The 17919-nt window shown below is 46.7% G+C and overlaps 1 protein-coding gene across 3 annotated transcripts in view; it reads left to right on the top strand.

Moving 5' to 3' along the window:
- Window positions 1-217: 217 nt before the first annotated feature.
- Window positions 218-17919, top strand: part of TMEM131L (transmembrane 131 like) — a 168838-nt gene continuing 151136 nt past the window's right edge. For all 3 annotated transcript variants that reach the window (XM_079702895.1, XM_079702894.1, XM_079702893.1), the window contains exons 1-3: window positions 218-412; window positions 1087-1157; window positions 9760-9803. In XM_079702895.1, coding sequence (XP_079559021.1) covers window positions 289-412; window positions 1087-1157; window positions 9760-9803 — 239 coding nt within the window. In that variant the 5' untranslated portion in view covers window positions 218-288. The remainder of the gene's footprint in view (window positions 413-1086; window positions 1158-9759; window positions 9804-17919) is intronic.

Below are 17919 nucleotides of genomic sequence, written 5' to 3'. Positions count from 1 at the left end.
ACCCGCAGCCATGTGCTCCGAGCCGGGCGGGGCGGCGGCCGCGGCCTTCTCATTGTCCACGTTCCCCGCGCCCCGCCGCGCTCCGTCCCTCCCTATCTGTGGCGCACACGCGCGGAGCGAGCGGCGCGCCCGAGGCTGGCCTGCAGCTGCGGCGGCGGCGGCGGCGGCGACGCGACGCGGGAGGGGCGGGGCAGGCGGCGGCGGGGGCGGGCCCGGGGCGAGGAGGCCGGGGCGCCAGCTAGCGAGAGGCGAGCGCGGCGAGCAGCGCAGAGGAGCGCGAGCAGCAGCATGGCGGGGCTCCGACGCCCGCAGCCGGGCTGCTACTGCCTCACCGCCGCGGCCGTGAACCTCCTGCTGGGCGTCTTCCAGGTCCTCCTGCCCTGCTGTCGCCCGGGAGGGGCTCAGGGACAAGGTCAGCCAGGCGCCGCTCCGCTGGCTTCCCTCTCCACCCTGCCCCCCCTTTCTTTTTGGGGGAACTGCTGAAAGCTATAAGAGGGCGAGGGGAGGAACGGGAAAGGAGGAAGGAAAGCAGTTGCAATTCCGGGCTGGTCCCCTTTGCTCACCGCGGCGTCCCCTCCGGCACCCTCCGCCCCCCGCCAACAGAAAGCTGGGAAGTCGCGGGGCTCGGGGACCGCGGCGCGGACCGCTAGCCGCGCGCGCCTCGGAGCCTTTGTGCGCGGGCCCCGGGCGCCCTGGGCGCAGCCCCCGCTTTGTGTGGCGCGCGCTGGGGCCCCGCCGCGGCCCGGCTTCCTGCAGCTTTGTTCCCCTAGCCTGGCCGCCCGGGCCGTGTCCCGCACACGCCCGTCCCAGCTGCTGCGGGATGCGGAGCGCAGGGTGCCGCGGGGTGGCCTCTCCTCTCCGTCCCCCCAGCGCTAGAGCCCCCGAGCCCGCACGTCCGAGGGGCCACCGGCTCGCACCCCGTCCATTGTGTTCCGATCTTCGGCTCACTCCTCGGGTGGCCTCCGCTTCTAGAAGGGAAGGGAGGCTTGTTTTGGTGAGGCGGGTGCACGGGGGGACAATCGGGAAACAGGAAGCGTTTCTTTTCCGTGCATTAAAAACGCGGTGTGTTTTTTGGTGTTGGTGCAGCGATCGAGCCCTTGCCGAACGTGGTGGAGCTGTGGCAGGCGGAGGAAGGGGAACTCCTGCTGCCCACTCAGGTGAGGACGGCCAGGTGACAGGGCGGCTGCGCGGGTGCAAAGGAGGAGAGGCCCGGAGGCCGCCGGCTCTCACGGCGGCACCGGCGCTCGGGCCACTTTGCAATGCAAATAAACGGTCGGGCTGAGCCTGAACACCTGGCCACGGTGGCCTGCCCGGCCTCCTCCCGTGCCATGTGACAGGGCGTGAGTCACGCCGGCCCCAAGTTCAGGAGGTGGGAGCCGAGGCCGCCTCAGCAGGGCTGCGGCCGGCGGCGGCGGTGCAGAGGGGAAGGGCGGGCCCCTCGGCCGCCAGTGGTCCGGGGTGGGGAGAGCCCCGTGCCTGGTCTCTGCGTGAGCCGTGCTGTGTGCCTGAGGAGCACGGGGGGATGGAATACTGATCTCAGAAATGTTAGTGAGTGGTCCTTGCCGTTAGCGTTAAGCAGCTTTGGGATGAAGATGTGCCTTTAAAGGACTGTAATCTTGGGTCTTGTCCAAGTGCCTTTAATTTGTGTTGGAATACACCCTCTTGTTAAGAACTTGAATTTCAGGTTTCGGATTCCCCCCCACCCCCGCCCCGTGTGATATAATGATTGCATGTGGAAAAATCATTACTAATGATTTGTTGGGAATCTGGCATCATCAGATTTACCGCTTCAATAGATAGAGCACTGCAAAGCCTCTGTGTTTAAGATTTCACTTTTAGGAGAATTTCTCATTGACTGCAGATGTACACATTTAAATATAATGTTGTTGACTGTTTTTCATCAGCGACAGTAGTGACCCCAAACGCATGTTGTGGATGGGTGGGGGAGTGGTTTGAATTGTAAGGGAATAGTGAGCTTGTGTGCCGGTAATTTTTAAGATGTTCATTACGTCTCACGTTGGTGGCAGCACTTAATTCTATGTTGTCTCTTGTGGCTGTTTAGAAAACAGGATGTGTAGCTATAACTTCACTGGCGAGGCTGTGCAGTTTTACATTGCAGTGTTCTTCCTATGTGGAGCATTTAGAGGGCTGGTTTTGAGGTACTTGGAATATTCATTTTAACCAGGGCTAATGAATAACAGCTTCAAGGTGGAGAGTGAGTTTTTTAGAGGAAAATGTACTGGACCTTCCCTGGAGGCCGGCAGGCTGAATGAGACCAGTCCTTGGAGAAAAGGCCGCATCAGGATGCGGAGCAGATAGTCTGTCCTCCTCTTAAAAGTTTATTCCTAAATAGATTTTCCCCCCTGATTGTAAAGGGCAGATGTGTAGTGGCACAAAAATGCAGAAAGATGAAAAGAACGAAATAGAAATCACTCAACTCCTGCTGAGAGAACCACGCTGAACATTGGGCATATTGACTTTTCACAAATGCAGTATAGTCATATTTGTGTCTATCGGAGTTTTCAGCAGAGGCGTTAGTGACATTTTGGGCTGGAGAATTCTTTATTGTGGGGGGCTGTCCTGGGAGCATCTCTGCCTCTACCCGCTAGATGCCAGTGGCAGTCACTCCTCCCTCCCCGCAAGTTGTGACAGCTAAAAATGTCTCCAGACCTTGCCAGCTGTCCCTGGGGAGCAGAACTGCCCGGGTTGAGAAGCACTGGTGTATATCTGTACATTTTTGCATTTTTACTCGGTCATACTCTACGTCTCCCTGGTTAGTGTGGGAAGCTAACCCAGACTGAAAGGAAAGGAAATGATAGACTTTCATTTGTTACAGCATTAGTCAAAGGCTCAGTCTCTGTGCTCAGAGATGGAAATGTCAAAGCCCCTGATATGATGAATGATTTTATTTATAGGCTCAAAAGTGATTTTATGTAAATCTTAATTTCTGGTTTTGTTTGTATGTATAATACAGTTTGTTTTGGTAAAAAATGTTAGAATTTTAGAAGCTGTTCTCTGGAATACTCACTATAGAAGCATTTATACCTAAGCTCTTTTAATCGAAGCTATAATGAAAGTGAAACTGATATTCAAAATCATTTTCTAAATACTCCATCTATATGTGTATTTTTTAGAGACTGTTTTACCCTACATGTACCTCGGTGGGGGTGAGGATAGATATGGGTCTGTCTGTCTATATTTATCTAAGCTGCATATCTATCTAAACTGCACGTGTGTGTGTGTGTGTGTGTGTGTGTGTGTGTGTGTGTATAAACTGCACGGAGTTCTGAAGAGAGTTATTTTTAGGGAATTCTTTTCAAAGTAGTTTGAATTTTTTCAGAAAAAGTTCCCTCATGTGTGTCAGGGAGTCTGTTGAAAAGAGAATATTTATAGGTGTTATGTAAATTTGAGGGTTTTCTGCCTACTTTGTAAGTTGGGTTCCCTTCAGAAGACTTAAAAGATGACTTCAGAAGCTAAGATTTGTCAATGATCAGTGAAACAGGAGCGTCCGAAGATGTGGCATTAAAAAATTGAATACTAACATTTGCCAACACTCATTATTTATACAGTTATCTATTTTGGACATGTTTTCTATAGACTGGGTCTTTTTCTTTTCTTTTTCTTTTTTTAATGGGTCTCTTAAGTGACCAAGAACTTGAATAATGCATCATTAGTAAAACCAGATATAATAATTGCATTGTTATAAACTGCCAGCCTTATAAATCCCTCTGGCCTGGCTTCCAGGATTTGACTTAGGGCTCCATCGCTTTCCACCTCTCTGTCCTTGGTTTCTTCATCTGCAAAATGGGGTTAATAGTGGTGCCAATCTCAGAGGGTTTTGTGAGGATTGAGTGCCTTGAATTTAGTAAGCGCTTAATATAGCTTACCTGTTCTTTTGGCAGTATCTCATCTGACCCCTAGATTTGGTCACTGGAGAGCATGGAACAGCTTTCCTGCTTGGAAGGGGCTGAACCGGTGCAGATAACACAGTACTGTCATGTGCCCAGCAGTTGCATAGATAAGTTACATTATTCATATCTTTTTGTTATACACTCTTCTATGTTGTAAAATGTTTTGGTGTAAGAACATTAAAACTTGATCCATGGTGATAATGAGAAGGAAGAAGAAAACATGTAATTTTATTCTTAGATTTACAGGATTTTTCTTCTCTGACTGCTTCATTCATGCTTCACCGCACTGACTCCAGAGTAGTGATGTTATAGAAGCCAAACAAATGTTTTCGTCAAGTGTTTTATTGTCAAGAAGTGATTGCCTGTGTGCAAGGTACTGCTTTGTGCGCCTTCTTACTCCGCCTTCAAGGTCAGAAACTTCCCTGACCCCCTGTGAGCCACTGTGGCCCTCGGGGCCCTTTGCAGTGTGACCTTGTCTGCAGCTCCGCTCAGTCCTCTGGGACACTTGCCTGCCCCTTGACCGCGCAGGCCCAACGTGCATCTGTTGAATGAGAGCACAAACGCTATTGCCCTGCCGTTTGTCCAAGATCAGTCCTTCCTGACCCTTAGCTTGGCCGTGACACTGTCTCCACTTCTCCTCCCCTTTGAGTTTCTCGAGTGTCTGGATTTTTTCCTTTGTCTTGTGTGTGCCTTATTGCCCTAACTGGGCTCCCCTTAAGAGGGTTTGGGCATCTACGCTTGGGTGCCCCGTTGTGGCCACGATGTTGTGCGTGCAGTAGGCCTTCAGGGTTCTTCCCGGTGGAGGAAAGGCAGTGCCCAGTGTCTTGTCCAGTTTCCCTATTCATGAGGTTAGCCACTTCTGAAGATGGCAGGTGGAATGCCTTAGGCGTTGAGTTCCAATTACTGTTTAATAGTCACATTTCTGTATCAGTTCTAGGAGCAAGAAGGGCAATCTACAGCTTGTTCATTTAGTCCGTTCAGACTTTACTGGGGTGAGAAGCCTCACTCCTGAGGGCCGTGGCTGGGTTTGGGGCGTGGACATCGGTGCCGAGTAGGAGCTGTTTCCTGACGCAGAAGCATGTTGGTCTGGGATGGGATGGGGAGGCTGTGCGATCCTGGCCTTGTTAGTCCATCGAGCAAACAGCTGGCCGGGGCCTGGCCCAGATAGGCCCCTGCGGTACAGTGATGAATAAGAATGTTTCTGCCTTGAAAAATCCCACGTCTTGTTTATTTTGCCCACTTAAGGCCTGAGCGTGTAGATAAGAGAAATTGGTAGAAAGTGAAACAGGAAGTGGCACAATGAGTATCTCAGGTACCCTGTGAGGTAATAGTCTCTCGCCCCAGGCTGGGAGGCATTGACTAGCATTTGGAAATCTTTTTGTCATAGAAATTTCTTTTTGGTTGAATCAAATTCCACTATTAACATAGAAAAAGAACAACCAACATGGGTTGAATACTACTGGCATTGTTTAGCCCTTTACGAGTCTTAATTCATATTAAGATCCTAAAAGCTATGAAGTATTGTGAGCTGATTTCAGATGAGGAAATTGAGGCACACAGAGGGTAAGTGACTTGCCCAAGGCGATAAGAACACGCACAGCAGTGGTGGGATTTGAATCCAGGAGGAGTTTAGCTCCAGAGCCCAAGCTTTTGGCCACTTTGCTACTGTATGAGTTCTAGCACAGTCTGACCAGGAAAGTAGTATGGTGGTGATAAGGTGCCTGTGTCTGAGAGAAGTAATTTCATGTTATGTTTTGAATTAGGAAGGTTTGCTTAATGAAATTTTTGCTTTTAATTAATTAATTTATTTATTTTTGGCTGCACTGGGTCTTTGTTGCTGCGCGCGGGCTTTCTCTAGTTGCGGCGAGAGGGGGCTACTGTTCATTGCAGTGTGCGGGCTTCTCATTGCGGTGGCTTCTCTTGTTGCAGAGCATGGGCTCTAGGCGCGCGGGCTTCAGTAGTTGTGGAACATGAGTTTAGTTGCTCCGCGGCATGAGGGATTTCCCAGACCAGGGCTCGAACCCGTGTCCCCTGCGTTGGCAGGCGGATTCTTAACCACTGTGCCGCCAGAGAAGTCCAAATGAAGTTTTAAAAATAGTTATATCTACTGGTATTTAAAATTTTTTTATTGGAAAAATTTTTATTGAGCTATTATTCACATATAGTGTTCTATTAATTTCAGGTGTACAGCATAATAATTCTATATTTGAAGCTTTGCAAAATAATCACCACAATAAGTCTAGTTAAGATCCATTACCGTACATAGTTACAAAAATTTTTTTTTCTTGTGTTGAGAACTTTTAAGATTTACTCTCAAAAAAAAAAAAGATCTACTCTCTTAGCAAATTTCAAATAATGCAGTACAGTGTTATTAACTATAGTCACTATGCTGTGTATTACATCCCCCATTTCTTATTTATTTTATAAATGGAAGTTGGTACATTCTGACACCCTTCATGCATTTTGCCCACTCCCCACCTCTGCCTCTGGGAACTGCCAATCTGTTCTCTGTATCTGTGGACTTGGTGTTCTGTTCTGTTTTGTTTTGTTTAAGATTCCACAAGTAAGTGAGGTCATATGGTATTTGTCTTTCTCTGTGTGACTTATTTCACTTAGCATAATGCCCTCCAAGTCTATTCATGTTGTCACAGATGGCAAGATTTCATTCCTTTTTATAGCTGAGTAATATTCCAGTGTATATACATACCACATCTTCTTTATCCATTCATCTATCAGTGGACACTTAGGTTGCTTCTGTGTGTTGGCTATTTTAAATAATGCTGCAGTGAACATAGGTGTATATATATCTTTTCAAGTTAGTGTTTCAGGTTTCTGTGGATAAATACCCAGAGGTGGAATTGCCGGGTCATATGGTAGTTCTATTTTTAATTTTTTGAGGAACCTCTGTACTGTTTGCTATAGTGGCTGCACCAGATTACAATCCCACCAGCAGTGCATGAGGGCTGCCTTTTCTCCACATCCTCACCGACCTTTGTTATCTTTTGTCTTTTTGATGATAGCCATCTCACAGGTGTGGGGCGATACCCACTAGTATTTAAGAAACACCTAGACTGTGCTTAGCCCTGCAGACATTTATGGAGCATGTACTGTGGGCTGAGCACTGTTTTAAGTACTGGGGATGTCATGGGGAACAAAAAAAGAAAATCACTGCCCTTGTGGAGCTGGCAGTTTAATGGAGGCATATAGAGAATAAGGAAGAAATAGAATAAATTATCAGTTATGTAGCGTGTTAGAAGGGCATCAGTGCTCTATGGTGGCAGATTGGAGGAAGATTTGGGTGATGGGAGTTGCAGTTTTACTGCAAGAGGTCAAGGTAGGTCTCTTTGAGGAGGCCTGTACTTGGTATGTGATCCAGCCCCTGAAAGCTGTGAGAGAAGTAGAATAGCTAGCAAGGTCCCGAGGCACTGCCAAGAGGGAGTGGGGAGAAATTCCGGGGTCCCCGCCCTTTGAGAGCTCGGTGTTGTTGGGGAGATAAAGCTGGATCCAAGTGCTGAAATGTAGGAACGGAGAGGAGGGAGAGGAGCGGTGTGTATCGGAGGGTCTGTTAAGGCTTTGGGGAGGGAGTGGCCGCTTGGAGACCTGCATTAGCCCAGAGCCTCACAGGGGAGGTGTGTTTTATGCTTTGAATGGGAGCCAGAGCCCTGCTGAAGTGTGGCTGTAGAGATTGGGATGGGTGTGTCAAGGTCAAGTGACCGTTGCTCAATTCCAGGTTCAGGAGCTTGGAGGTTGGTTCTTGAGCAGCGGTTAACACGGTGACCTTGACTGCTGGGTCCGTAAGTAACGACTGATGTTGAAAAAGAGTGGTCTCACAGTGGCACATGGGCTGGGTTGAAGGCAGCAATCTTTAAAAAAAATTTTTTTTTAATTGGGGTGTAATTGAAGTACAATATTAGATAAATTTTGGGTGTACAACATAGTGATTCACAATTTTTAAAGGTTATCCTCCATTTATAGTTATTATAAAACATTGGCTATATTCCCTGTACTGTGCAATATATCCTCGTAGCTTATTTATTTTATACACAGTAGTTTGTGTCTCTTAGTCCCCTACCCCTATCTTGCCTCTCCCCCTGGTGACTGCTAGTTTGTTCTCTAGATTGGTAAGTCTGTTTCTTTTTTGTTTCATTCACTAGTTTGGTGTATTTTTTTAGATTCCACATGTAAGTGATATAATGTAGTATTTGTCTTTCTCTGTCTGATTTATTTCATTAAGTATAATACCCTCCAGGTCTATCCATGTTGCTGCAAATGGCAAAATTTCATTCTTTTTATGGCTGAGTAGTAGCCGTGTGTGTGTGTGTGTGTGTGTGTGTGTGTGTGTGTGTGTGTGTGTATCACATCTTCTTTATCCGTTCATCTGTTGATGGGCACTTGGGCTGCGTCCGTATCTTGGCTACTGGGAATAGTGCTGCTGTGACCGTTGGGGTGCATGTATCTTTTCGATCTAGTGTTCTTGTTTTTTTTTCGGATATATACCCAGGAGTGGAATTGCTAGGTCATATGGTAGCTCTGTTTTTAGTTTTTTGAGGAACCTCAGTACTGTTTTCCACCGTGGCTGCAGCAGTTTGCATTCCTGCCAGCAGTGGACGAGGGTTCCCTTTTCTCCACATCCTGGAAAGACAGCAGTCTTAGACAGAGTGGAAGCCCGTCAGCAGTGGTGGTGCAGGCCTGGGGTGCGGACGGCTTGGGCCGATTTGCCGGCAGGAGGGGTGGAGGAGGACAGGTCTGAGCTGTATTTCTGATGAGCGGGTAGACCTTCACGCTTGGAGGTGACGGCAGGAGAGCCGTGTAGGATGACCCTCAGGTTTGCCCAGGGGCAGGGGGTGTGACGGCCTCTTGGACACACGGGGGCCCTTCCCTTGGCAGGGACCCCTGGCGTTGAGAAGTCTGGTGTCGTTGTTTCTGGGGAGACAGTGCGTAGAGCCTGGAGGTGTTTGGCGGTGGGGCCGCAGCTGTGGGTTAAGTGGTCCTGCATGTACTGTGGGGTCTGACCTAACCTGCCCGAGCCTTGGCTCCTGTGGGAAGGTTGGTGTTTATCTGGGGCTGCAGATAGGGATTGGGGCCCTGTGGCTCCAAGAGTGGGTTAACAGTCAGAGGGCGTTAGTGAAGCGGGGTCTGGGCCCAGGAGGATGGGGGGCAGGGCGACCAGGAGCGCCTTGGGCTGGGGGAGCTGGAGGCACAGGAAGGGTGGGTGTTTCCGCAGCCAGCGGTGCAACTTCGGGAGAGGATAGAGCCGTGCCAAGAGCACGGGAGCCGGGCAAGTGCCGAGGCGGCGTTTAATTGGATCTGCCCTTTTGCTTCTGTTGCAAGCACCTTCTCTTTTTACCCACCTGGTATGTGACTTCTGGTCACAGTGTGGCATGGTAGGTCTCAGAGAAGATTTTGGAAGCGCATTTGAGTGAGATATTTATGCCACTTATAAGTCAAAATCTATCAGGTGCTCATTTAGGGGATTCTTTATGTTTGGGGATTTTAATTATCATTAAATTTTATCTTGTGCGATTAAACTTAAACACCAAAAAAAGGCTCTTGGAGAGAGGAGTGATGTCAAACCAATTTTGAGACTGTGTTTTGGTGGCGATTTTAAACAGGTAGAATGTTTACTTACAGTGAACATGTAAGGGATCACTTGGGAATTTCTGGCTTTCAGTGGTGCCATTCTAGTGTCATTCTTTTTTTCAATAAGTATTTATTGAGTGCCTGCTGTGTGCCAGGCACTGTTATAGACAAGTTCACCACCCCTGTGGGATTTGAAGAACTGTTTTTGTGTTTTGGGAAATTTTGTGTTTCTTTGAAACAACTGTTAAAGCATGTTCTTTCTCAATAGGGTGATTCTGAAGAAGATATGGAGGATCAGTCTCAAGAACAGAGGTAAGGAAAAAAATGGGGGCAAATCCATGCTAAGTTTCTCTGGCCACTTTGGATGCTGTCTGAAGTCTTGGGATATGTCTGTGTTTATGTATTTAACATTATCTGTGATATATCTTTCTCTTTGGCATTTGGGGTATCTATACTCTAATAATGAATATGGCTTTGTTTTAAAATAAGGTTGCACTGACAGCTGTTAGGACACTCCCCCCCAACTTCACTTTCCCATGGCGTGCATACACCATCCTGTCTACAGACATCTGTTGAGCATCAGGCAGTGTGCTGGGTGCTGGACGTAAAACACTGAACAAGACCTGTTTGCGTGTAGTAGGGAAGTCAGACAGTATTGTAAACAAAACAAAATAGTTATGCTTACAGTAGGAACTATCAAGAATTCAGTTGCTGTGGTAGGGAATAAGGAGATGGATAGCATGCTTAGGTGGTTGGAGGTGACATATGAGCTGAAGTCTGGAGGCTGTGTGGGAGCAGCCAGGCGGCGAGCAGAGGGAATGGCAGGTGCAAGGGGCCTGTGGTGGGGAGCACTGGTGGCCATCCAGGGACGTGGAGAAGGCCAGTGTGGTTTCGTAGGATAGTGAGATGAGGTAGGACCTTAGAGGCCATAGTGAGGAGGTTCGGTTTTAATTTCTTTAAGTGTGGGATGAGTTGTTAGAAGATTTTAAGCAGGGGCCAGCAAATCAAAAGATATTACATTTTTTAAGGGAATGCTTTGGTCATGGGGCACTCTTGGTTAGTTGTCGTCAGACTGGGATATCTGGTCCCTTGGAGGTACCTGAAGACCCTAAGTGGTACCTGGGCGTGGGGATAACTTTCAGAGAATCAGCTTCTAGATCCCCAACATCCACATATTCTCCTAAAACTGATCTGAGGCCGCAAGTTCTCCTTTTCCACCTCCTCTTTCGCAGTCTCACGTCTCCACTTTGCCAAACAAAGGCAGACCTCTTTCCGGGCCCCGATCCTGCTTTGTGCTTCATCTTGGGCAAAGGGACAATTTGAAGTATTGGTATTGGTTAGGAGAAAGTGATTTAATTCTGGATGACAAATTCATTAGTAACTTTGGTGGTTTTCAAATCTTTACTCTCTATAATATTGAAGGAGAATCCAATCAAATTGTCAGTTGTTAGACCATCAAAAAGTGATTTGTGGATAAAATGCTGAGGGAGCGTAGAGCGTATAGGGTCAGTGCTTTAACAAAGCTCCTTCCATTCACATCTATTTATGTGAACAAGCTTTTTCAGAGTTTACATTAAAAAAAAAAGGGACAAGGAAAATAAGATTAAATTGATGCTAATTAACCCTGTCTCATTCTAGCAGTAATAGCCATATAAACCAATTGGGGGGGGGAAGTCCCATAAATCTCATTAAAGGATGCATTTTCAATAAAATTTGAACTCTATGTTTAATTAACTATCAAAATTTGTAAAATTTGTTAGATCAGTTGTGTGCTAATAAAAATTATGATAATTCAGAAGAAAAAAATTTGACACTTAGACCCTGTGGTCACAGGATATTTAAAAAACCCCAGGATCTCAGTTTATACCCATAGTTTTGTTGAGAAAGGCTTTGAACATGAAGCTATATTAGGTTAAAATTCTTTGAGGGAATATCCAGCAATACAGGAAAGCCTATCTGTACATTTTTAAAAATGAATAATGATGGATATCATTATATGGTATTTAGATTCCTTTGAATATATTTTAAAAAGTGAGTTTTATTAAAAAAGCCAATATTTATAATAGGCCAGAAATTGCATTCTTTGCAGACATTCATATTCATAGTATAACATAAAAATTTTTTTTCTCCTTGACTTATATGTATGTTTTTTTAATTTATTTTTTTAATTGAAGCATAGTTGACTGACAGTGTGTTAATTTCTGCTGGACAGCAAAGTGATTCAGTAGTACAGCATTTTTTTTTTCGTACGCGGGCCTCTCACTGCTATGGCCTCTCCCGTTGTGGAGCACAGACTCCGGACACGCAGGCTCAGCGGCCATGGCTCACGGGCCCAGCCGCTCCGCGGCACGTGGGATCTTCCCGGACCGGGGCGCGAACCTGCGTCCCCTGCATCGGCAGGCGGACTCTCAACTGCTGTGCCACCAGGGAAGCCCAGTAGTACAGCATTTTAAGTGTTGGGATTACTTAAATATACGGGGCAGAGTTCAAAGTTTGTCACAATCCTATCTGAGTGTCTGGGAGCAAAAAGAGCTGAGGAATGCTGACGCTGGTTCCTGCTGAAGGTGGTGCGGACAGCGGCACGTGGAAAGTTCTGAGATGAATTTGGGTTGACTCAGCTGTGGAGAGTGAGAGAAAGAGGGACCCCGGAGGGCTGCTCGGATTTGGCTGGAGCGTCTGGGGTGACGAGGACGGTGATGGGAAAGGTCTAGCGAGAGGGCAGTCAGGAGCTCTCCTTGGTTGTTCTAGGAATCTCAGACTTGATGGGATACATCCTGTCCCGGGAAGATGCAGGTAGGCAGTTGAGGTGAGTGTGGAGCTAGGAAGGCCGGGCTGCATCTCCAGGGTCACTGTCCTGTGTGGCTTTGCATTGGTCTTCCTCTTGCAGAGGTGTTATTTCTCTTCTTTCTTATTAATTAGAACTAGTTTCTTTTCACCCACTTCCTGTCACACTTAAAGGTGTGAAGTAGATTTTATCCTTCGTGCTCTTTTTTTAAAAAATATTATTTATTTGGTTGCACCGGGTCTTAGTTGTGGCTTGTGGGCTCCTTAGTTGCGGCGTACATGTGGGATCTAGTTCCCTGACCAGGAATCGAACCCGGGCCCCCTGCATTGGGAGCGCGGAGTCTTACCCTTTGCACCACCAGGGACGTCCCCTTCGTGCTCTTTTGACACAGGCGACCAGAGTGAGCGTGTAGAGGTGAGGGGGAGTGGAGTCAGTGGCTTTCAAAGGTTTGGACAGTGACTCAGATGAAAGACATTTTATATCATGATTACTTATTACCCACAGGCAATATATGTGGATGTATGAATATGTACACCTGTGTTTATTTATTTATTTATAAAATAGCACTTACCTTTGCTGCCTGTGGTGTACTGTATTTTCTATTTTCATTTTTTAAAAAATTGTGGCAAAATTTACATAACATTTACCATTTTAGCCACTTTTAAGTGCAGTTCTGTGGCATTAAGTACATTCACATTGTTGTGTAGCCATCACAACCACGGAACTTTTCTATTTCATTTTCTTTTGTTAAAAAAATGCTGGTTGCCACTACTGAATTGATTTCAAAACTCACAGTGTGGTCTACCCTGATTTATATGTTTTAATCTTCTCAATATCAAATGTTCCCGTGTTTTGCTGTTATTTTATCCCTAGTCCCTTTCCTCTTAGCTGGACTTCCAAGCCTCTTGGGGTTTTTTTGGTTGTCGTTGTTGAGGTTTTTTGCCTTTTGTGTAAGGGCAAGATGATGATGAAGGTTGGATGCTGCAACCAGAAAACCTTCTTTGTGTCCATTTTCTGAAAATGTAGCTTCTGGTGTTCTCTCTGAGTCTAATGAATGAATTCTCTCTGAGTCTAATGTCCTGTGATGGGTCAGTCAGTCACCTAAGTACTTACTGTTCGTTTACCTTCTACTGTGCAGTTGGAATTTTTAAAAAATGAAGATTTTAATACCTTCAAAGCTCATAGAATCTCTTGCTACTTTTAAATTAGCCCTTTTGCTTTAGCATAGATTTAGATTTACGGAAAAGCTGTAAAGGTGGTACAGAGAATTCCCATTTACCCTTCACACAGTTTACCCCAGCGTTAATGCCTTATGTTACTGTGGTACATTGGTCACAACTAAGAAACCAACATGTGTACATTACGGTGAACTAAACTCCACACTTTATTCGGATCTCCCTGGTTTTTCCCTAATGTTCTCTGTCCCATGATCCTATCCAGGATTGTCATGTTGTCATGTCTCAGGACCCTCTTGGTTGTGACAGTTTGTCAGACTTCCCTTGTTTTCGAAACCGTGGCAGTTTTGAGGAGTTCATCCTTCAATTTTGGGTTGTCTGAGGTTTTTTCTCATGGTTAGATTGAGGTTATGGGTTTGGAGGAGGAAGGCCGCAGTTATAAGTTGCCATTCTCCTCATATATCAAGGGTATCGACTGTCAGCATGACTTAACACTTTGATGCTGACCTTGACCACCTGGCTGAGGTACTGTTTGTTAGCTCTCTCCACTAAAGTTCTTCTTTTCTTACCTTTTTCCATACTACACTCTTTGGAGGGAAGTCATTAAGTGGAATAAGCTCCACCTCCATAAATTATTTAGAATTCCTCTGTATGGAAGATTTGTCTGTTCTCTCTCATTTATTGGTTTATTCAGTTATTTATTTACGTCATGGGTATTTATTTTATACTTTGGGTTATAGGCCAATACTAGGTTTGCCCTAAATGCCATTTATTCTTAATCTTATTTATGAAGTCATTAGTATCTCCTTACACATTTTTCAAACATTTTTGTGATTTTCATTTTAATCACTACCCTGCTACCCTAACCTTAATGATATTAAGGTGAACTTGAAGTCAGCACAGGCAGCACATACGAATTCCACAAAATGAATGCTCCGTCTCTGAGAGAACCCAGGTAGAGGAACAGCTACTAACTTGGGAAATAGATTTGACCGTAAAACGGAGTCTCAGTACCTCCTAGGAAAAGTGTAGTCCTAGGACAGGTGGCAGTGGCACTGACCTCTGTCATTGGAGAGAGTCTGGGCAGTGAAGGGGGCTCTGTGCTTCCCCCCAGACTGGCCAAGGCGGGGTCCTGGCTGGACCACTGTAGATTCTGGGGCGCAGGGTTCTAGAGCAGCTTGCCTGTGATCTCAAACAGAGTTTGGGAAAGCTTTTAGGGTAATAGGCCTCATTGAAGATTTTGTTTATATTATCTTGACTTCATCCTCTGTGAATGCTATGCAACTACTTGGTTGAAAGCCAGAAAAGCAGTATTTGAAAAACGTTCTTCCCTCTCTCCTCTCCATCCCCATTTTTCTCTTGGGTGTTCTCAAATATCAGCAGTAATCTGTTCCTCTGCTGAGAAAGAAAGATTGCTGGTGGGGATTCAGTGACGGGGAGCAAAGGAGAGCGAGCTGACTTCAGCTCTTCCTAGAGCTGACACTGTCTGGGAAGCTGGTCTGGCTCTCTGGACGCATCTCCAAAAGGCCTTTTTGGGGTAAATTTGTTAGAATGTGAAAAGTTTAAGCGTTGGCAAAGTATGCATAGTATATTAATTCTGCTTTTAAAATGGTTAGGTAAAAATCATAAATACTGACCGGCCAGGGGGTGTCTGTGGAAGGGTTTTTTTTGTTTTGTTTTTCTTTTAATGTACTTTTATCTGATTGGTAGCAGCAGCAACACGTGTTCTCCTGAAACCGTTTTTTTCGTCAGAACATGAAGAAAATCTCGTTAACCTTTCAGCAACATACTGAAAGATGTAATTGCAGACAGAAGCGACTTAATCTTCAGGGAGCTTCCTTCTGGCACTGAGTTATCTCAGAGCCCCCATGGGGAAGGGAACTACTTTCCACTTTTCTTTGTTTCTCTTCAGAAACCGAAAGCTGTGTTTTTAGCACAACGTTGACGTTCCTTTTGTGTTGATAGGATCGGGCATTTTTAACCTGAACTTGCCTCCCCAGGGCTGCATCCTGGACGCTCCTCTCTTCCCATCTGTCGTTTCCCTGGGTGGTGGCGCCTGCTCTCTTGGGTTTTTAAAGAGAGAGAAGGAACTTGAACTCGGTGGTACCTTCTGCCCAGGGCTCGCACCTGTGCAGTTGCCCAGCGAGCTCTCCTGTGCTTTCCGGTGCCGCCCAGTCAGCGTGTCCTGAACTGAGCTCCTGGGCTCAGTCCCCTCAGGTTCCCGGCCTCCCCCACGGCCCTCCCCGACCCCCGCTTCGGCTGCTCCCCTGGCACAGCCCCGCCCCCTCTGCTGGCCGGTGCCCCCGTACATTCATGAGCGTAAGTCAGAAATCAGGACGCCTCTCGCCTCCTCTCATAGGCCTCGTCCCCAGCGGGTCACCAGGTCTGGCTGCATCTTCTTCACATGGTCTCCTGCCTTGGTTTTACAGCTACCCAGTCTGTTCTCCAGGTTCCTACCCAAGGGATGTATCTGAAGCACGTGCATCCTTGCCCGTCATCCCTCTTACAAGCAGCCTTACCTCCTGAGCGTGGCACAGAGGCCACCCCTCCAGCCGCGCTTCCCCTCACGCACGGCCTCTCCCTCTCTCTCTTTGCCGAGACACCCTTCTCTTCCCTGGCACACCTCTCACCCGACACCCGTCCTGCTCCACACACAGCATGTCAGTGCTGCCGGCCCGGACGTTCACTCTGTTTAAGATTGCCTTTCGGGCTTCCCGGTGGCGCAGTGGTTGAGAATCTGCCTGCCAATGCAGGGGACACGGGTTCGAGCCCTGGTCTGGGAAGATCCCACATGCCGCGGAGCAACTGGGCCCGTGAGCCACAACTACTGAGCCTGCGCATCTGGAGCCTGTGCTCCGCAACAAGAGAGGCCGTGACAGTGAGAGGCCCGCGCACCGTGATGAAGAGTGGCCCCCGCTTGCCACAACTAGAGAAAGCCCTCGCACAGAAACGAAGACCCAACACAGCCATAAATAAATAAATAAATAAATTTATTTAAAAAAAAAAAAAGGTTGCCTTTCTCAGGATGCCCGCCCACCTGTCTGAGTCTCAGTCAGCTGACCCCCCGGCACCTAATCCACTACCTGACACCTAGGACAGGAGGTGCTAAATGAAGCGATGCACTCTCCTGTTTTTAAGTCTTTTAAATTGATTGCTTGTCATGCTTCACGTGCTCTTCATATCCAAGCACACAAACCATATTTGCCATTGAAACCACAGTACTGGGACTAGGATTAGGGGTTGTAGTTTTTAAATTGGGTTACTGCGGTTGGTGTGCTTTTAACGAGAATGGGTTATTAGCTCTATCTCTGTGTGCCCCGTGGAACCTTCTACAGGGTCATGTGGCCCCGAGAGGGGACTCATGGTTTTCGTGGTCCTGACAGTGTGAAGTGAATTTCCTTTGACTGTAATAGGGCTCATAATTTAGGTGTTGGCCTTAGAATACAAGCTTTAAACAGGGTTCTTGGTATATATTAAAGTTGTTAAGCCACAAAACCCTTTTCAGATTTTTTTTGCGTTGTGAAATTTCTAGCAAAGCTTTTGACACTTATATAATTAGTTAACCCTCAATTGAAATCAATTAGAAAAATAGTATAATAGGATCAGAATCTTAATTCAGATTTTCACTGAAATTTTTACTTTTCCTGGATATATTTTTTTACATACTCTGGAGTGATTAGGCTTGTGCTAATTTGTATCTTTATATGGAAAAGATATATTTGAACCAACTTTCATAATTCCAGGTGTATTTTGAAGGTTAATTTAGAACAAAAACAGGCAAACCACTTCATTAATGTTGATATTCCAGAAACAAAAATGGGGAATTGAAGTCTGGAGAGCTTGGGTGTGTTCTGTAAATGTGGTTGTCCAGCGCCAGAACCTCAGTGTCGATTATGTTAGACTTGGGGATGCCTTGAGGGGAAGTGGCTAAACGCAGCACGGGAAGTCCTGCCCTCAGCTGGCGTCCTTCCACAGGGCACTCAGGGGCCTGGCTGGTCGCTTACACACTTGTCGCAGTATTTAACAGGGAAGTAACTGTGGAGTCCCTGCAGTCAGGTGGGTGCTCCGAAGAAAGAGTGAGGCAGATGCAACAGCTCAGGAAGACTTGCCCACGGAAATTACCACATGGTTAAAAAGTGTATAAGAAACTCGGAGAAGCTGATTTTAGACAAGAGAGAAGGTAGTGCTGTGAGCAAGAGAGAGACTTGGGTGTTTTGTCGCTGGAAACCCAACTTAGGTCTTAAGAGACAAGCTGACGTTTTGGCTGTTTGGCCCTTCTTTACTGTGCTTCGGGTCGATGAGAAATAAAGGTACCCTAGGTGGAGCCCAGGGTATTGGCAGCAGTGTTGATTCGCTCTGTAAAGGCGTTCGAGACGTGTCGTGACACCAAGCTTCTTATTGCTTACGAAGGGGGCAGACCCTGGGATTTCGGGGTTCAAAGGAGAAATATGATTTCCCAAGGCAGTGT

Source organism: Hyperoodon ampullatus, assembly GCF_949752795.1.
Source record: "Hyperoodon ampullatus genome assembly, chromosome: 1".
Lineage (NCBI taxonomy): Eukaryota > Metazoa > Chordata > Mammalia > Artiodactyla > Ziphiidae > Hyperoodon > Hyperoodon ampullatus.
Note: the sequence above shows the minus strand (reverse complement) of the source record. Positions and strands in the feature narration are given on the sequence as shown.